The 15,350-nt window shown below is 41.7% G+C and overlaps 2 protein-coding genes across 3 annotated transcripts in view; both read left to right on the forward strand.

Annotated features, from left to right (window-relative positions):
* The window catches only part of gale (UDP-galactose-4-epimerase), a 15,260-nt gene extending 9,743 nt beyond the window's left edge, over nt 1-5,517 (forward strand). For both annotated transcript variants that reach the window (XM_060879939.1, XM_060879940.1), the window contains exons 4-11: nt 265-378; nt 551-727; nt 1,037-1,150; nt 1,553-1,619; nt 1,691-1,776; nt 3,760-3,837; nt 4,148-4,262; nt 5,119-5,517. In XM_060879939.1, the coding sequence (XP_060735922.1) occupies nt 265-378; nt 551-727; nt 1,037-1,150; nt 1,553-1,619; nt 1,691-1,776; nt 3,760-3,837; nt 4,148-4,262; nt 5,119-5,180 (813 nt within the window). In that variant the 3' untranslated portion in view covers nt 5,181-5,517. The remainder of the gene's footprint in view (nt 1-264; nt 379-550; nt 728-1,036; nt 1,151-1,552; nt 1,620-1,690; nt 1,777-3,759; nt 3,838-4,147; nt 4,263-5,118) is intronic.
* Nucleotides 5,518-7,655: 2,138 nt separating this feature from the next.
* zbtb8a (zinc finger and BTB domain containing 8A) lies at nt 7,656-14,107 on the forward strand. The gene is made up of 4 exons (XM_060880049.1): nt 7,656-7,856; nt 11,703-12,442; nt 12,645-12,814; nt 13,231-14,107. The coding sequence occupies exons 1-4, from the start codon at nt 7,792-7,794 to the stop codon at nt 13,546-13,548; spliced, it is 1,293 nt and encodes a 430-aa protein (XP_060736032.1). The 5' UTR covers nt 7,656-7,791; the 3' UTR covers nt 13,549-14,107.
* Nucleotides 14,108-15,350: the final 1,243 nt, after the last annotated feature.

Raw genomic sequence — 15,350 nt, forward strand, 5'->3', positions numbered from 1 at the left:
TATTTAAACACAACGCATAACTCTACTCTAAATGCAGCCTTATGAGGATTTCATGCAGACTCCGATCTAATGCGTCTAATCCGGTTGCGTTTGGAGCTCCAGAACTAATCGACTTATTTCGAACAGAACGCGATCTCGCTCCTGAGTGCACAACGACCGAGAACTTTGCGATCGAAGTCGAATCCCGATTAAGTTTTAAGTGTTAAGTTTAAAGTTTCAAATCTGATCGCCGTCACGACCGTATCGTCTGTCTCTGATCTCCAGCACTCGTTCTACGCCGTGATGCACTTTGCCGGGCTGAAAGCTGTGGGAGAATCGGTGGAACAGCCGCTACGCTACTACAGGGTGAATCTCACCGGTACCATCAACCTGCTGGAGGTGAGCTTCATTCCACTTGTGTTTATCTTTATCATATAAACTACATTTTAAATTGTATACATTTTGGCAACCACCATCTTATACCAGAGCTTCAGGTATTCTGGAAAGTGCTACCTGTAGAAGTTGTAGCAGCCACCAGAAACAGTATGAACACAGTACGTGTTTGTTCTAGGTGATGCAAGCCCATGGGGTACACAATATAGTGTTCAGTAGCTCAGCGACGGTGTACGGCGATCCTCAGAAACTCCCCATCGACGAGCAGCACCCAGCCGGAGGCTGCACAAACCCTTACGGCAAAACCAAGTTCTTCATCGAGGAGATGATCCGGGATCAGTGCGATGCAGAAAAGGTATACAAGAAAAAAAAGATCTCGATTGATCTCAAACCAATCATCTCAACCAATAAGAGATGCTACTGTGAACACAAAGGACTCTTAGGACTCGTACACACTGTTTGTCTTTACTCTTCTGCACCTGTATACTGGGACGAGAGGACGTTCCCTTTTGGGTCTGGTTCCTCTTAAGGCTTCTTTCTCGTGCTATCTCAGGGAACTCATCCTCACTACAGTCACCTCTATATGTTTTAAATCGAATACATTTCTTTTATTTGGCTCATCAGTCCAAACCTCTTCGGTAATCGAATCGAATTCCTCCGTCAGGACTGGAATGCCGTGTTGCTCAGGTACTTCAACCCCATCGGTGCTCACGTCTCAGGCCAGATCGGTGAAGATCCACAGGGAATCCCAAACAACCTTCTACCATATGTTGCCCAGGTAACCTTTCTGACCAATCAGAGCACACGTTGTTCAGATTTGATGGCAATTTACGTGATAGTAGAAGTCACCTCAGTGGTTAATCCTGTTTCCCACCATATCACATGCTAGCCAATACAACATTAATAAATAAAGTAATAATAAAATTGCTGTTAGCTTATTATCTTGGTAAAGAAGACCAATTTTACCATCATTATATCGCAATTACTGTTATGAGCCAGGGAAATAATCAGCTACGCTGTACAAATAAGCATTTGATATGGTTCTAAAATATTTCTGAGGGTTGAAACCCAAATCCCATCCCTCCGTATCTCTGTATCTGATTTATACACATTAAAACCCATTTCATTTTATTCAAGACTAGATGTTCTGTAATGGTTGATTTGACCTTTGGTGTCCCAGGTGGCCATTGGGAGACGAAAACATCTCAACGTCTTTGGAAATGACTACAAGACGATCGATGGAACAGGTACCGAAGAACTGATGGTGGGTGTGTAGAGATGATCACTCGGCTGCTTCACAATCCTTTTCTTCTTGTAGGAGTGAGAGACTACATTCATGTCGTGGACTTGGCAAAGGGACACATCGCAGCCCTGAAGAAGCTGAAGGATAACTGTGGCTGCAAGGTGGCTGAATTTTTCACTTATCCAACTACATTTGTAGCAAATTTGGGCAAAAATCTCTACAGGGAAAAGTCTAAGGTCAAATGGTTATATGTTTTATATCGTCGCTGTCAGACGGAATCCTCGTATCTCCAAAACCGTTATTTTTCAGGACATTAAAAAAACGCCGTACCTTATCTGCAGTGCACAGGGTTTAGTCCACGTTGCAGTGGATTGTCTTGCGCTAAATTCCTGTCCTCAGATGAGCACCAGAACTAGCGGGGGTCAAGATTTTTTTTCTTTGAGCCCAGTGTTTTGAAGACATTTACCTCAGAAGACGTGTTGACACGTGGGGACTGACCAATAGCAAATTTGGATATACGAGGTTTCCGCCCGACAGCGACGATATGTTTAAAATGCACTTTACAGCCAAAAGTATATGGACACCTGATTATATTTTATTCCCTCGTAGCTGTTACGATCAGGTCTACACATATCTTCTTGGACGGCTTTCCACTAGATGTTGGAGCGTAGCTGTAGGGATTTGTTTTCAATCAGCAGCTCCAGTTCATTCCAAAGGTGTTCAGTGGGGTTGAGTTAGAGTCAGGGCTCTGTGCAGGACACTCAAGTTCTTCCCCTCCAACCTTATCATCCACACCGTGTCTTCATGGAGCTCTGGGATGTCCTGCTAGGACAGTATGTAATGCTACAGCATACAAAGACAATTGTTCTGTACAATTGTTTCCAGATTTGTGGAAACGGTTTGGAGAAGAACCACGTATGGTGTGATGGTCAGGTGCGCACAAACCTTTGGCCATGTAACCAAATGTCCTTTGTGTTTTATCCATTATTACTTTCCAACACTGGAGGAATTCAGTAAAACATATTTATAGTTATTGTGTGCGTCATCAGCAGTGTTGTGCTAGTTACTAAGAAATAGTAACTAGTTACAGTTACTAGTTACTTCATTCAAAATGTAACTCAATTACTCAGTTGATTACTTACACCAAAAAGTAACGCGTTGCTGTTAAAAGTGACTTTTTAGTTACTTTTTTAAAGAACGTTCTTTAATGTTCCCATTAATGCCCTTGTATGCGTTATGGTCTATACAAACACAAATCTGTTGTTCTAACAGTCCAGTTAAAATCTAGTCGCTGTTGTTTGGCTGGAGGGGCTTGACTCACTTTGAGTGTGTCCACCGACACAGAGTTAGATTCTAGATTCGTCGAGGCATGTAGTTTATACCTCCAGATTGGAGTTGCTGTTTATCGGACCTTCGAACCAGAAAGACACAGCTTACATTTGACTAAAAGGTTTTTGTCTTTATGCTTAACTAAAGTGAAATAATGAGCATATTTCCACTTTGAGAAACTCGTCTTGCTCTCGCCTCGACTCGCCGTTACTGCCGCACATACCTGAATAAACGGAAACATGCCCAGAGCGCGGCGTCTTCGTGTTTACAGGTTGGCATCCACCAATCCTACAACGCGTCGCTGCTGTAAACAGGTCAGTCTGTAGGCTACACTTCAGCCTAAATGAATTAATTAAAAAAGTAACGGACAAACACACCATATGGTGACATTAACGGAGTTAATTTATTTAAAAAGTAATGCGTTAGTGTCAAAAGTAACTGCGTTACTGCCCAACACTGGTCATCAGCTCCTCAATTATGCTTGGTGAGGCTAATCCACTCCAACCAAGCCATCAGTGTAAGTGACCTTTTGACCTTTAGACAAATCTACACCCATCCGTAATGACCAAACCTTCTAGCAGACAATAACCTTCAAGTTGCTGTAACGGTTCTATGAGGTCCAGGTCCTTCACAGTCTTAATGTCCTTTGCTAGTTGCTAGCATTTTATAGGGCACATAGTAAGGATGCCGCTGGAAGGTGATTACTTGCAAAAATGTTCTTAGACTTCTATTATAACTGAGGTTCTCTATCAGAACAGATAACCCTTTCCTGTTTGTGGTATTCTTTTAATCGGTTTCTTTCTCTTTCTGTAAAGGTGTATAACCTGGGAACAGGTACCGGCTACTCTGTGTTACAGATGGTGAAGGCTATGGAGAAGGCTTCAGGAAGAGAAGTGAGCATTTAAGCATCTAACGCTAATTTCTAACGCTGTGTATAATGTGTTTAATTATACGAAAGCTTTTCTTCTCAATGCACCTGAGTTTATAAATGTTACATAACTAATGGCCTGGTCTCATATTCACTGTCACTGGGTCTCTCGGCTGCCTGTATAAAGAACAAAAATCTATTATTAGTCTTAACGTATGCTAGCATTAATAGTTTTCTGAAACCAATTGAACAGCGAGTGTTTTGTTTAGTACAAAATGAACATTAGCAAACACTCTGCTTATGAATTGTGTTTTTTTTTTCTTCTTTCCCTGAAGATTGCATATGAGATCGCCCCCCGGAGGGGCGGAGACATCGCCTCATGCTACGCAGACCCTCGTCTGGCAGAGAAGGAGCTCGGCTGGAAGGCTGATTTTGGCCTAGAGAGGATGTGTACGTACTGTATGAATACTGCGATTCCTCTCAGACTGCAGGAGCATGACAAAATACTACAGTTTTACTTCAGTTTCAAGCAAATGTGCACTTTTTAAAGCTCCGATATTATTGGCACCCTTAACACAGGAAAATATGACAAAACTGATAAAACTAAATAAAGTGTGAAACCCATAAATAATAAATAAATAAATAAATAAATAAATAAAAATACAGTTGGTAAACCTTCAAATTCTTATTAACAACATGAGACTTATTTCCATCTTGAGCGCCAATATCTCTAGAGCCGACTATATAAATATATTATATAAATACGTTTTTCCACCCTTTGTCCCCCCCCATATCTAAATATTTAAAATATATAAAACGTCACATTGAGAGAGTAACTGTGGAATATTGATAAATATAAGCAAAATTAACAAATTCTTTCATTGAGGATCGCTGAATTATTAAAGCTCGTAGATTACAGAACTGATTTCGGTTTTGTTAAATGAACGCATTTCTAAAATGATCAAAAATTTCATGGGACCCAAAAGAAAGGTTGAAAATTTCTGCCCAGAATATTACTATAACCCAACATATACTTTTTTTTTATATAACTATATAAAATTATGTTTATGTTAAAAGATTGTATTACATTAAAAACAGAAAAAAATAATCCATATTTTTTACAATCTCTTTTCTATATATTGTAACTATAGTCGTCTTATTCCGTAAAATATAAATAAATTGACGTTTATTTTGAGAGTTTAATGTGAAAAACTGGATTAGATAAAAACAAAGTTTAAAACTCTTTCCAATGTGTTGGAGCACAACCCTGATTACATCATTTCCTGTTTATTTATTTTCCCTTTAGGTGAAGACTTGTGGCGCTGGCAATCCCAGAATCCTACGGGCTTCGCTAACGCCACAGGGTAAGGAAACGAAAATACGCAGACGTGACGACCAGCTGAAACGAATCCCAACTGAAGCAAAGCCATAAACCTCCTTTTCTATTATAAATAAATAAATATATACACACCTTGATTCAACTTGAAGAAACCTCATGACACTGCGGATGCATTTCTGAACAATTCTGTGCTATTTCTATGTGTTTACATTATTAGCAAGCCGACGTCTTGTTAGCTCGGTTTAGAACGTTAGCATTCCTCAAAGTTATTTCTAATCGAAATAAACTGGGCCAAATTTAACTTTCTGTTTGTACCTGGACATGTCGGACTATAAAGATTAAATGAAATCTTTTGTTTTTTGAAAAGAGCTCCGTGTTGTTTCTGGGTTGTTGTTTTTTTTTTTTCCATGAAAATAACGCTTTTGAATTTTTTGCTAGTTCAGACCACACCTTCAACTGATGTCTAGACATCTTCAGTGGTATGAAAAACACTTGGCTTAAAGGTGCGGTGCACGATCAGTGAAAGCCAATGTTGACATTTGAAATCACCAAAACAAACACACCCCTAACCCAAATGGGTGTCACCCCTGTTTTGATAGCTCCACCCCACACATACATACGTAACCCAGGCAACTATTATGGCGGAACCTGCTGGGGCGGCTGGCCGAGGGGATATTTTTATCAATAAATGAACACAATGAGTAATACTATGGTAATACAAATGTGTTTTTGCAGTACTGTGTGTTGTACCGTGAAAGCTTTAGCTCTGTTTCACGCAGAAGACGACGTTCGACACCTAGAACCCGAGGCGGAGGTAACGACAGGTATCCGCCATGTCAGTGTTTCAATCACTTTCTGCTGACGTCACACATGCGCACTGAACACTCTCTCCGCCGCATATTGACAAGACACGCCCCTTTCTGCTCATTGGCTACACGTTTGTTTTGTTTGTCGGCCCGGCTCGGTTTTCTGAAGCATTTTTCAAACATCGTGCACCGGAGTGTGGAATCGTAGGATCTGACTACTACCTACACGTATGATGCCAAACTGGAGACTAGAAGCTCCGTAGCTCCAAAGCAAATCTGAAAAAAAAAAGCCTAGTGCACTGCTCCTTACAGTTGCTACATAATTTGTCTGATCACTTTAATCTAATATGTTCAATCGACACCACAACAAAACAAACAAATCATGTCAGGTTGGTCTCTAAGGTTCAAGGGGGGAAAAAAACACTTGATGGCTCGAAATTCATTCATTCATCTTCTACCGCTTATCCAAACTACCTCGGGTCACGAGTAGCCTGTGCCTATCTCAGGCGTCATCGGGCATCAAGGCAGGATACACCCTGGACGGAGTGCCAACCCATTGCAGGGCACACACACATTCACTCACTAGGGACAATTTTCCAATGCCAATCAACTTACCATGCATGTCTTTGGACCGGGGGAGGAAACCAGAGTACCCGGAGGAAACCCCCGAGGCACGGGGAGAACATGCAAACTCCACACACACAAGGTGGAGGCGGGAATCAAACCCCAACCCTAGAGGTGTGAGGCAAACGTGCTAACCACTAAGCCACCGTGCCCCCCATGGCTCGATATATAATGAGCCAAAATATCAGTGCAGACGTTTAAGTGAAGAGGAGTCCCTGATGCTGAACACTCTGAGAACCCCTGACCTGGTGAATGTCTCATTGATCAGCTGATCTTTTTATAATTAGAGAAGGTTCTGGTATGTATTTTGTTATTTTTTTTTAATATATAAGAAAAGTAATAAAGCCTTTTATTTTTCTGTTTCCTTATTTCTATATGAGAATAAAGTAATTTTCTTTTTAATTTAACGCAAAGACACAGTTATCTCCAGTTACTGGCACTCAAACACCTTAATAAATGATTTTTATTAATAAATGAGGAAAGCATTTAACTGAAATAAGTGTATTTTATATAAAAATACATTTAAAGCTTTTATAAGAATTAGAAGAAGTCTTAAAAAACTAAAACTAAAAAACTTTTTGTCTCATGGATTACATATTCTTGAATTTATTTATTTATTTATTTATTTATTTATTTATTTATTTATTTATTTTTACCACGTCACAATTATTGGAACTCCACAAATTGTTATGAACCGTTTTTTAAGTACATGATTAACATTTTAATGTTTTAGGTGCTGCACATTTTTGTATGTATTTCTTTTGTTGACACCGAAACGCGGTGTTGTTTCTCTCCACGGTGCAGAAGATACGGAGGTTTATAATGCATGAAGGTGTGAAAGCGCAAACAATACAATAAACACGCAGGACAACAAAAGTGTTGTCACCCAGAATCACTGAAACTTCCCACTGGAATACAACATATCCTGAGACGCAAGAATCTTTGCTTGTGCATAAATAATGGCACCTTTAACTATCACAGCCGGGTTGCATGTCTGTAACTTTAAGCGCGTCTTACTGCCCCAAGCGGGCTCTCTGAACGCCCACGTCAGCACACTCGGGTTTTTTTTTTGTTTTTTTTATCCCTCCCTCCTCCCGCACAACCGGGTTTCGGTCTTTCGGGCTGAGCAGGAAGCGATCTGTAGGGGGAGAAAAAAAAAATACTACTGCTGCTACTACGACCACCACTACCGGTACCACCAGCTAAGAAAATGGAGATGGTGTGTGAGAACGGTGCGCGCCGACCGTACAGGACACCGAGCGAGGCGGATCGGCAGTGAGTAGCGCGGAGTGGTTGTGTTTGTATCGGGGATGTAAGACGGAAGCGGGTGGGCGACGCGACGCTACGCGACGGGCTCTGAGGTCGCCGCGCTATTGCGCATTCCGTGCGCAAAAACGGTGCGCCCACGGTTCCGCGCACCACCACCACACGTGAATTAATGGACAAATGATCAGGCGTTTTAGTTGATAATCCGTGCTTTAGACATTCACGTGTTCACGTGTTAATAATACGCTACCACGGTTGAATTGGTGAAGCATGGTGCGTTTTTGTCCTCCTAAAGGGCGAGGTCGGATGGGCTGAACCGCTTGGGTTTTACTTGCCCGTTTTGAGCAGCGATTCTTCACCTAAACGCTCGCTCGTATCCGTGCGTTATTTGCGCGTTGTGCGGGTGTAGATTAATCCTATGGATGCACGGGTTCGACTACTTCGTTATCCTCCTCGACATTACTGTAAAAATATCTCCGTTCCGTATAAAAAAACATATCCTTTTTTTCTGTGAGACCAAACAAACAAACAAAACAACTAAATCTTATTTATCTTGGTAAAGTTTAACGCTGACTTTCTCGCCTTTCTCTGCTTTTTGAGACGCGACCCGACTCGGGTGTAGCTCCCGCCCCCTTTTCGGTGCCAGCGTTTGAGTGACAGGCTCTTCAGCCAATCAGCGTGTCCGATGGGTTCTCAACTCCTCCTTTCTTTCTCCACTGAACAAAGGATGGCCTGGGAGTGTTATTTGGAGAGGATAACCCAGAAATGAAGTGCTCTCCGACACATGAAGGGATCAGGAGCATATTTACGCAGATTTTTAAACTTCCTTAACATATAACAGAGGATAAAATATGTCCATGTGTGTAGTTTGGAACTGAAGCTTAATTTGATTTGCTTCATCCCAACTGCATCCTAGAAAATTCCACATCATTTTGGGATCTCTGATAGCTTTTTTTCACCACCTGAGATGATAAGGCATAGATGGTGCTAATGTGGGCAATTATTCAGTAACCAAGCACAATAATGTTACTGCACCTGAGGGATATATTCACAAAATGCTGATGGTGGTTTGTTTTTTGTTTTTTTATACACATAACTCCACTTTTTCTCTATAGAGAACCTTTTTGTATGTATGCGAGGCTAAAACTGTAAAACATAGCAGTTCGTCTAAACAAAAAAATGAATAAAACCTTTTGAAGACCAATGAGATCATCATCAGATATTACATCTCGAAATTTCTAGATCTGCGTGTCTGGAAATGGGGTCAGTGGCCCTTAGGGGACTGTGCTGTGTGGTGAGGGGGTCGAATTTATTACTATTATTTATTTTTTTAATAAGGAGAGGCTGGTGGGCCATGATAATGAATTACCATCGAGGTTGTTATAACTGTTGCCGTTATCATTTTGTACAGTCCTAATTGTCTGGACACGCATTAAATCACTACATTTTATTAATCTAAAGCATCAACTAAATAAAACGAATAGAACATATTAAATAACGGGAGTTTAGAATGACACAACCGTATTCTTTCTGTTTCCTGAACGTAAATCTGTTCTGTATGAAACGAAGGAGTCGGTCTGAGAAACCATTCCCACTTCCTAACTGTCCTAATTTCCTTATCCAACACCTCCCACTTCTAACACTTCTAACTACCCCAGACAACCATCTAACTACCCTTGTTTCTTTTTTAAATACTAACTAGCTTCCCACTGTCTAGCTTCCTGCTAGAAGCTTCTAGTATCCCTGTTCCTACATATCTTTAGGGTTCAAGCGTGAAGCGCTGGAAACCTAGTGTTTTCGTTAGGATTTTTATTATTATTATTATTATTATTATTATTATTATTATTATTATTATTATTCCGCCCTACAAATGATCTTGCAGCCCAAACCGTAAGGCCTAGAGAGCGCAAACTTGGTCAGATGGTAGTACTGGTCCCAGTTACTCAGGCCCAAGGACTCAGTGAAATCGGCCAATTTCGGGCGCTTCAGCGCCCCTCAACGCGTTTGTGCCCATAACTCCTAAACCGTATGTCCAAATCTCAAATGCTTTATATCATTGGAATCCTTGGCTCATGACTTATATAAACATATATATCTCTGATTTCATTTCCGCCATGAAAATTTTTTCGCTATAGTGCATTTTGTCTGAAACCTACTTTTGCAAACTAGTCCTAGCCTGATCGAGACCAATCCAGTGCAGTAATATTCTCTGGAGTCTCAATGTCAATAATTATCGAAAAAAAGTCGAAATTTTGATTCAGGGTCCTTAAGGGGCCCCAAAACGTTCGGACTGTGAGGAGCCAGTTTTACTAAAATATCAATAACTCAAGAACTAAATGAGCTATCAACACCAAACTTGGGACACATGTGAAAGAGGTCAAACTGAGGTCACAGTTCAAAAACCTGAATTTTCAGAATCAGAATCAGAAAGGTCTTTATTGCCAAATATGTTTTCACATACGAGGAACACACACACACACACTTACACACACATTTACACACACATTTACATACACACTCACTCACACTCGCACACTTACTCACACTCGCACACTCACATACTCACTCGCACACTCAGTGAACGTGATAACTGAATAAAAGACAAAGCAGAGACGTTTTGCTTCGCACGAGGATTGTAGACTCACCGATATGACTTTGTTTATTTTAGGGAAAACTAGACAGGTGAGTACTTCACATGACACATATTGTGCAACACGTTGGTAAGCTTTTCTGTATTAGAGACACTAGGTTAGGAGCGGGTGCCACCCTCTGTAACTTGCGGGTCACTTTGTATATGTGAAAATCCTTTAAGGCCTTAAACTCCCTAAAGGCCTTAAACGTTTGAACCCCGGGAAATGCTGCTTGCAGCTTTAATCCTTATTTTTATTCCCCCAGCTTCCCACTACCAACACCGTCCCACGTCCTACATCTCCTAGCTTCTGTATTTCTATTTTTCAACGTCCTGAAGTTCACAGATTCACACTTTCTACACCTCCTAGATTTTTAACACTTTCCTACTTCGGACACTGGGGATGAGGTAGCCTAGTGTTTAAGGTGTTAAACTACCAATTGGAAGGTTGAGTTTGAATCCACTGCTGGGCCCCGAACAAGGACCTTAACCCTTAATTGCTCAGTTGTATAAAATAGGATAAAATGTAAGTGACTCTGGATAAATGCGTCTGTCAAATACTTTAATACTGTCAAAATAATTTTTTTTACATTCATAAAAAGCTGAATGCCACTCACTCACTCACTCACTCATTTTCTACCGCTTATCCGAACTACCTCGGGTCACGGGGAGCCTGTGCCTATCTCAGGCATCATCGGGCATCAAGGCAGGATACACCCTGGACAGAGTGCCAACCCATCGCAGGGCACACACACACACTCTCATTCACTCACACACACACTACAGACAATTTTCCAGAGATGCCAGTCAACCTACTGTACCATGCATGTCTTTGGACCAGGAGTAAAATGCCATAAAACAATAAATTAATAAAAACAAATTAATAAATAAATAAAGACATAAATAAGATGGAACTGCATTTAATATTTACATCATTGTATTACATTGTTCTGAATCTGTGCATTTGGAAGTGAAGGCTTCGGTTTAAAAATCTTTGTTCTAGATAGAGGAAATAATAATAATAATAATAATAGTAATAATAATAATAACAATAGCAATAATATCATTTGGGAAAATCGTAATTTGTTTCTTTTGTAAAACAAAGAAACTGTTGAATTTACACATACAGCGTTGAGAAACCTTCCTGGTTCTAGATGGATCCAAATGTACTGCACACCATCAGAGAACAGTTTGCATCAGTGTGTAATTTTTGGATGTTATTTCAGGCCGGTGCACAGATGGACTAGCGCTGACATGTCTGCCAACCACCACAGTTGCCTCCTGAAGCAGTTGGACCAGCAGCGACGCCAGGAGCTGTTCTGCGACTGCACCGTGCTTGTAGGTGGACGCCTTTTCCGGGCACACCGTAACGTCCTATTCGGGAGTAGCGGCTACTTCCGCATGCTGCTCTCTCAGGGTGCGCAAGACAGCCTGGAACCTGCCCGGGCCTCGTTTGACGCCTTCTCCTCCGACACCTTTGCCACCATCTTAGACTTTGTGTACTCTGGTCACCTGGCTCTGGGCAGCTCTAACGTGATCGAGGTGATGTCTGCCGCCAGCTACCTGCAGATGGATAATGTTATCGCCTACTGCAAGGCATTCATTGAGTCTTCGCTGGAGATCAGCACCAAAGAGGCGACCGAGGATGCCCTACGTCCACAGAGCGTCCTTTGGGAGCACCAGGATGACGGCAAGGACGAGTACGAGGCAGAAGTGACGAATGAACAGAGTTCACAGTGCCAGCAAGTTCTGGAGACAGGCTTGAAGGAGGAGCAGGTGGGGCAGTACGAGGCTGTTTCTGAGCCCAGGAGGAAAGGAACCAGGAAAAGGTCTGCCACACATCGGTACACTCCAGATGACAGTTCGCCGATCGACCTCCAGAGGGCGACGGCGGGAACACAGAAAGCAGACGAGCTCTACGCCACCCTGCCTACCATCGTCGGAGTCGTAGGGGTGTTCAATAAAGGTAAGCACCAATGTATTTGGGTCTCGTTTTATTGTCATTTTCTCATCATCACATCAAATAATTAGTCCATTTGCAAGGAAGCTGACTAGATAGGCAGCATTTTTGGGCAAAATTTGCACTTGGCAGGTAAAGACTTTTCCAATGTGTGAAAGATGCTTGTATACAACCTGTAAATCTCTCTTACACACCTTCTTGCCCTCAGACTCCACCCCAACGGTGCGTTTTAAGTGCCCATTCTGCACACACACAGTGAAGAGGAAGGCGGATCTGAAGAGACACCTGAGATGCCACACGGGTGAGAGGCCGTACCCCTGCCAGGCCTGCAGTAAACGCTTCACTCGCCTTGAGCACCTGCGCAGCCACTTTGAGACGGTGAGGAACTTGTAGACGTGCCATAACTTCCTCTCTCATATCTCCTCCTAGGCATCTCTTTGTATGCTTATTAACCTCTTACTCCTTTTTCCTCTTAGCATCAAATATTACCTGTTCCTCTTTGCCTCCTTCACTTTCTTATTTCTACCTCTACCACCTAGGATGGACTTCCTGCCCATACTAGCTTTCTCCTTTTACCACCTTTTTGCTTCCCTCTTCCTACCCATCCTGACTTCCTCATGCGACCGCCTCTTAGATTCAACTTCGTTCCTACTCTAGCGTCTTTATTCCTACACATCATACAGTCCTTATTTCTATAGGCTCTAGCTCCCTACTCACTACACCTCCTAACATCCCACAACTCCTAGGTTCAGTAGAGGAACAAAACTACACACCCCAAAATGTTTTCCTTTCAGATCCACCAGGCACGAAAGCTGGTGTGCCGGAAGTGTAAGCGTCACGTGACGGAGCAGAACAGCCGCGTGGTGTGCGAGGGCTCGCGCCGATACCGGCTTTGTGAGGCGTGTCTGCAGGAGAGCGGCTTGGTGGCACACGATGGCACCGACACCGGCACGGAGGAGCCGGGTCTTCTGCTAGGGGTGGAGGAGGAACTGGAAGGAAACCGCAATTCCTCATGGGGGATGGAGGATGACGATGACCTTGCTGAGGATTCAGGAACTGACCTCATCATTCAGGAAGTGGAGGACAGCGACGAGGAGCCCAGCGCGAACTGACGCTAGTGTGTGTGCACGTGTGTGCACATATGAGAGCAATTTGCGCCAAATTCAGCTTCATTTATTTTAAAGACGGGCATCTTTGAATCAAAGAAAACGTTCTATAAATGTATAATTGTATAATAAAAAAAGAAAAGTATGTCAATAGATTATTTGAACAACACAGTTGATTAAATTATTTCCTCTTGCTTCTTATATAAGGAAACACTGGCAAAAATGAATCCTGCATTTTCCTATGACTTGCTTAGAATTGCTTTATTTACATTTTATGTTCACGTCACCAAATATTTAACCCGACTGTGAAGACTCTTAATAATATTGTAGAAATTCTTGTGTTGTCCACCACTTTACATCACCATCTGAACAATCAAGCATCGTTTTCTCTTAATGGTTTATGTACAATTTTATGTAAATTAACACACTTTGCACTCTTCTATCAATCCTTATTATTATTATTATTATTATTATTATTATTATTATTATTATTTTGCTTGGTAAGACAATGATCATATTTTATTTTTACTTTTTTATGAATAAAGATATGCATTTATTATTATCACATTTGCTATAAAGTTTCTTTCGTTTTTCATAGAGTGAATATTTAGTTAAAGGTTTGACAAGAAAACGGCATTAAAATAACACAGTAAATACAGAATTTTGAGCGAGACTATGAAGTAATTTAGCGTCACGTTGCCGTCCCAGTAAAGTTACTGAGCTTGTATTCATTTTTTCAGCGTACTGCATCATCCCTCCATGACACTCCCTGTTTACTGAGGATGAGTATGATGTGTGTGTCATATGTATTTTAGCAACTGAATACCTTTAGGTCAGAGTATTATCCATTTAGACATCAATTTGCATCAAATGTGCATCAATTTGCATGCACAATTTAGTACCAATCGTTTAAACAAACAATCTTAAACCAAACTGGAGTAGAGTTGAATCCACGGGTTAAATGTTTATCTATGATAATTGTTCAGTAGTAGAAGTTCATTCATTCATTCATTCATTCATTCATTCATTTTCTACCTATCCGAACTACCTAGGGTCAAGGGGAGCCTGTGCCTATCTCAGGTGTCATCGGGCATCAAGGCAGGATACACCCTGGACGGAGTGCCAACCCATCGCAGGGCACACACACACTCTCATTCACTCACACAATCACACACTACAGACAATTTTCCAGAGATGCCAATCAACCTACCATGCATGTCTTTGGACCGGGGGAGGAAACCGGAGTACCCGGATGAAACCCCCGAGGCACGGGGAGACTATGCAAACTCCACACACACACACGGAGGCGGGAATCGAACCCCCAACCCTGGAGGTGTGAGGCAAACGTGCTAACCACTAAGCCACCGTGCCCCCCAGTAGTAGAAGTTATAATACTATAAAGGGATCAAGTAAGGAACAAAACACACTGCTGTTCAGTGTTGTTCTTCTCTTGAAGTTAGACAAAAACAAAAACCACGCTTGTAATATTCCTGAGAACCTTAAAGTATATGATGTCTTTCCTGAATCCACTACACTATCTGTGTAGACTTTCCACTAGATGTTGGAGCGTGACTGTGGAGATTCTGTGTTTATTCAGTGACAAGAGCATCAGTGAGATCAGACACTAATGTTGGATGAGGAGGTTTGGGGTTCAGTCGGTGTCGTTCTCTTCTGTGTAGACTTTCCACGAGATGTTGAAGCGTGACTGTGGGGATTTATTATAACACTTCATTGAACTACAAGAGCTTAAGTGAGATGTCGGGATGTTGATTCGACTCCAGTTGCAGTTCATCCCAAAGGTGTTCAGT

Source organism: Tachysurus vachellii, chromosome 10, assembly GCF_030014155.1.
Source record: "Tachysurus vachellii isolate PV-2020 chromosome 10, HZAU_Pvac_v1, whole genome shotgun sequence".
NCBI lineage: Eukaryota > Metazoa > Chordata > Actinopteri > Siluriformes > Bagridae > Tachysurus > Tachysurus vachellii.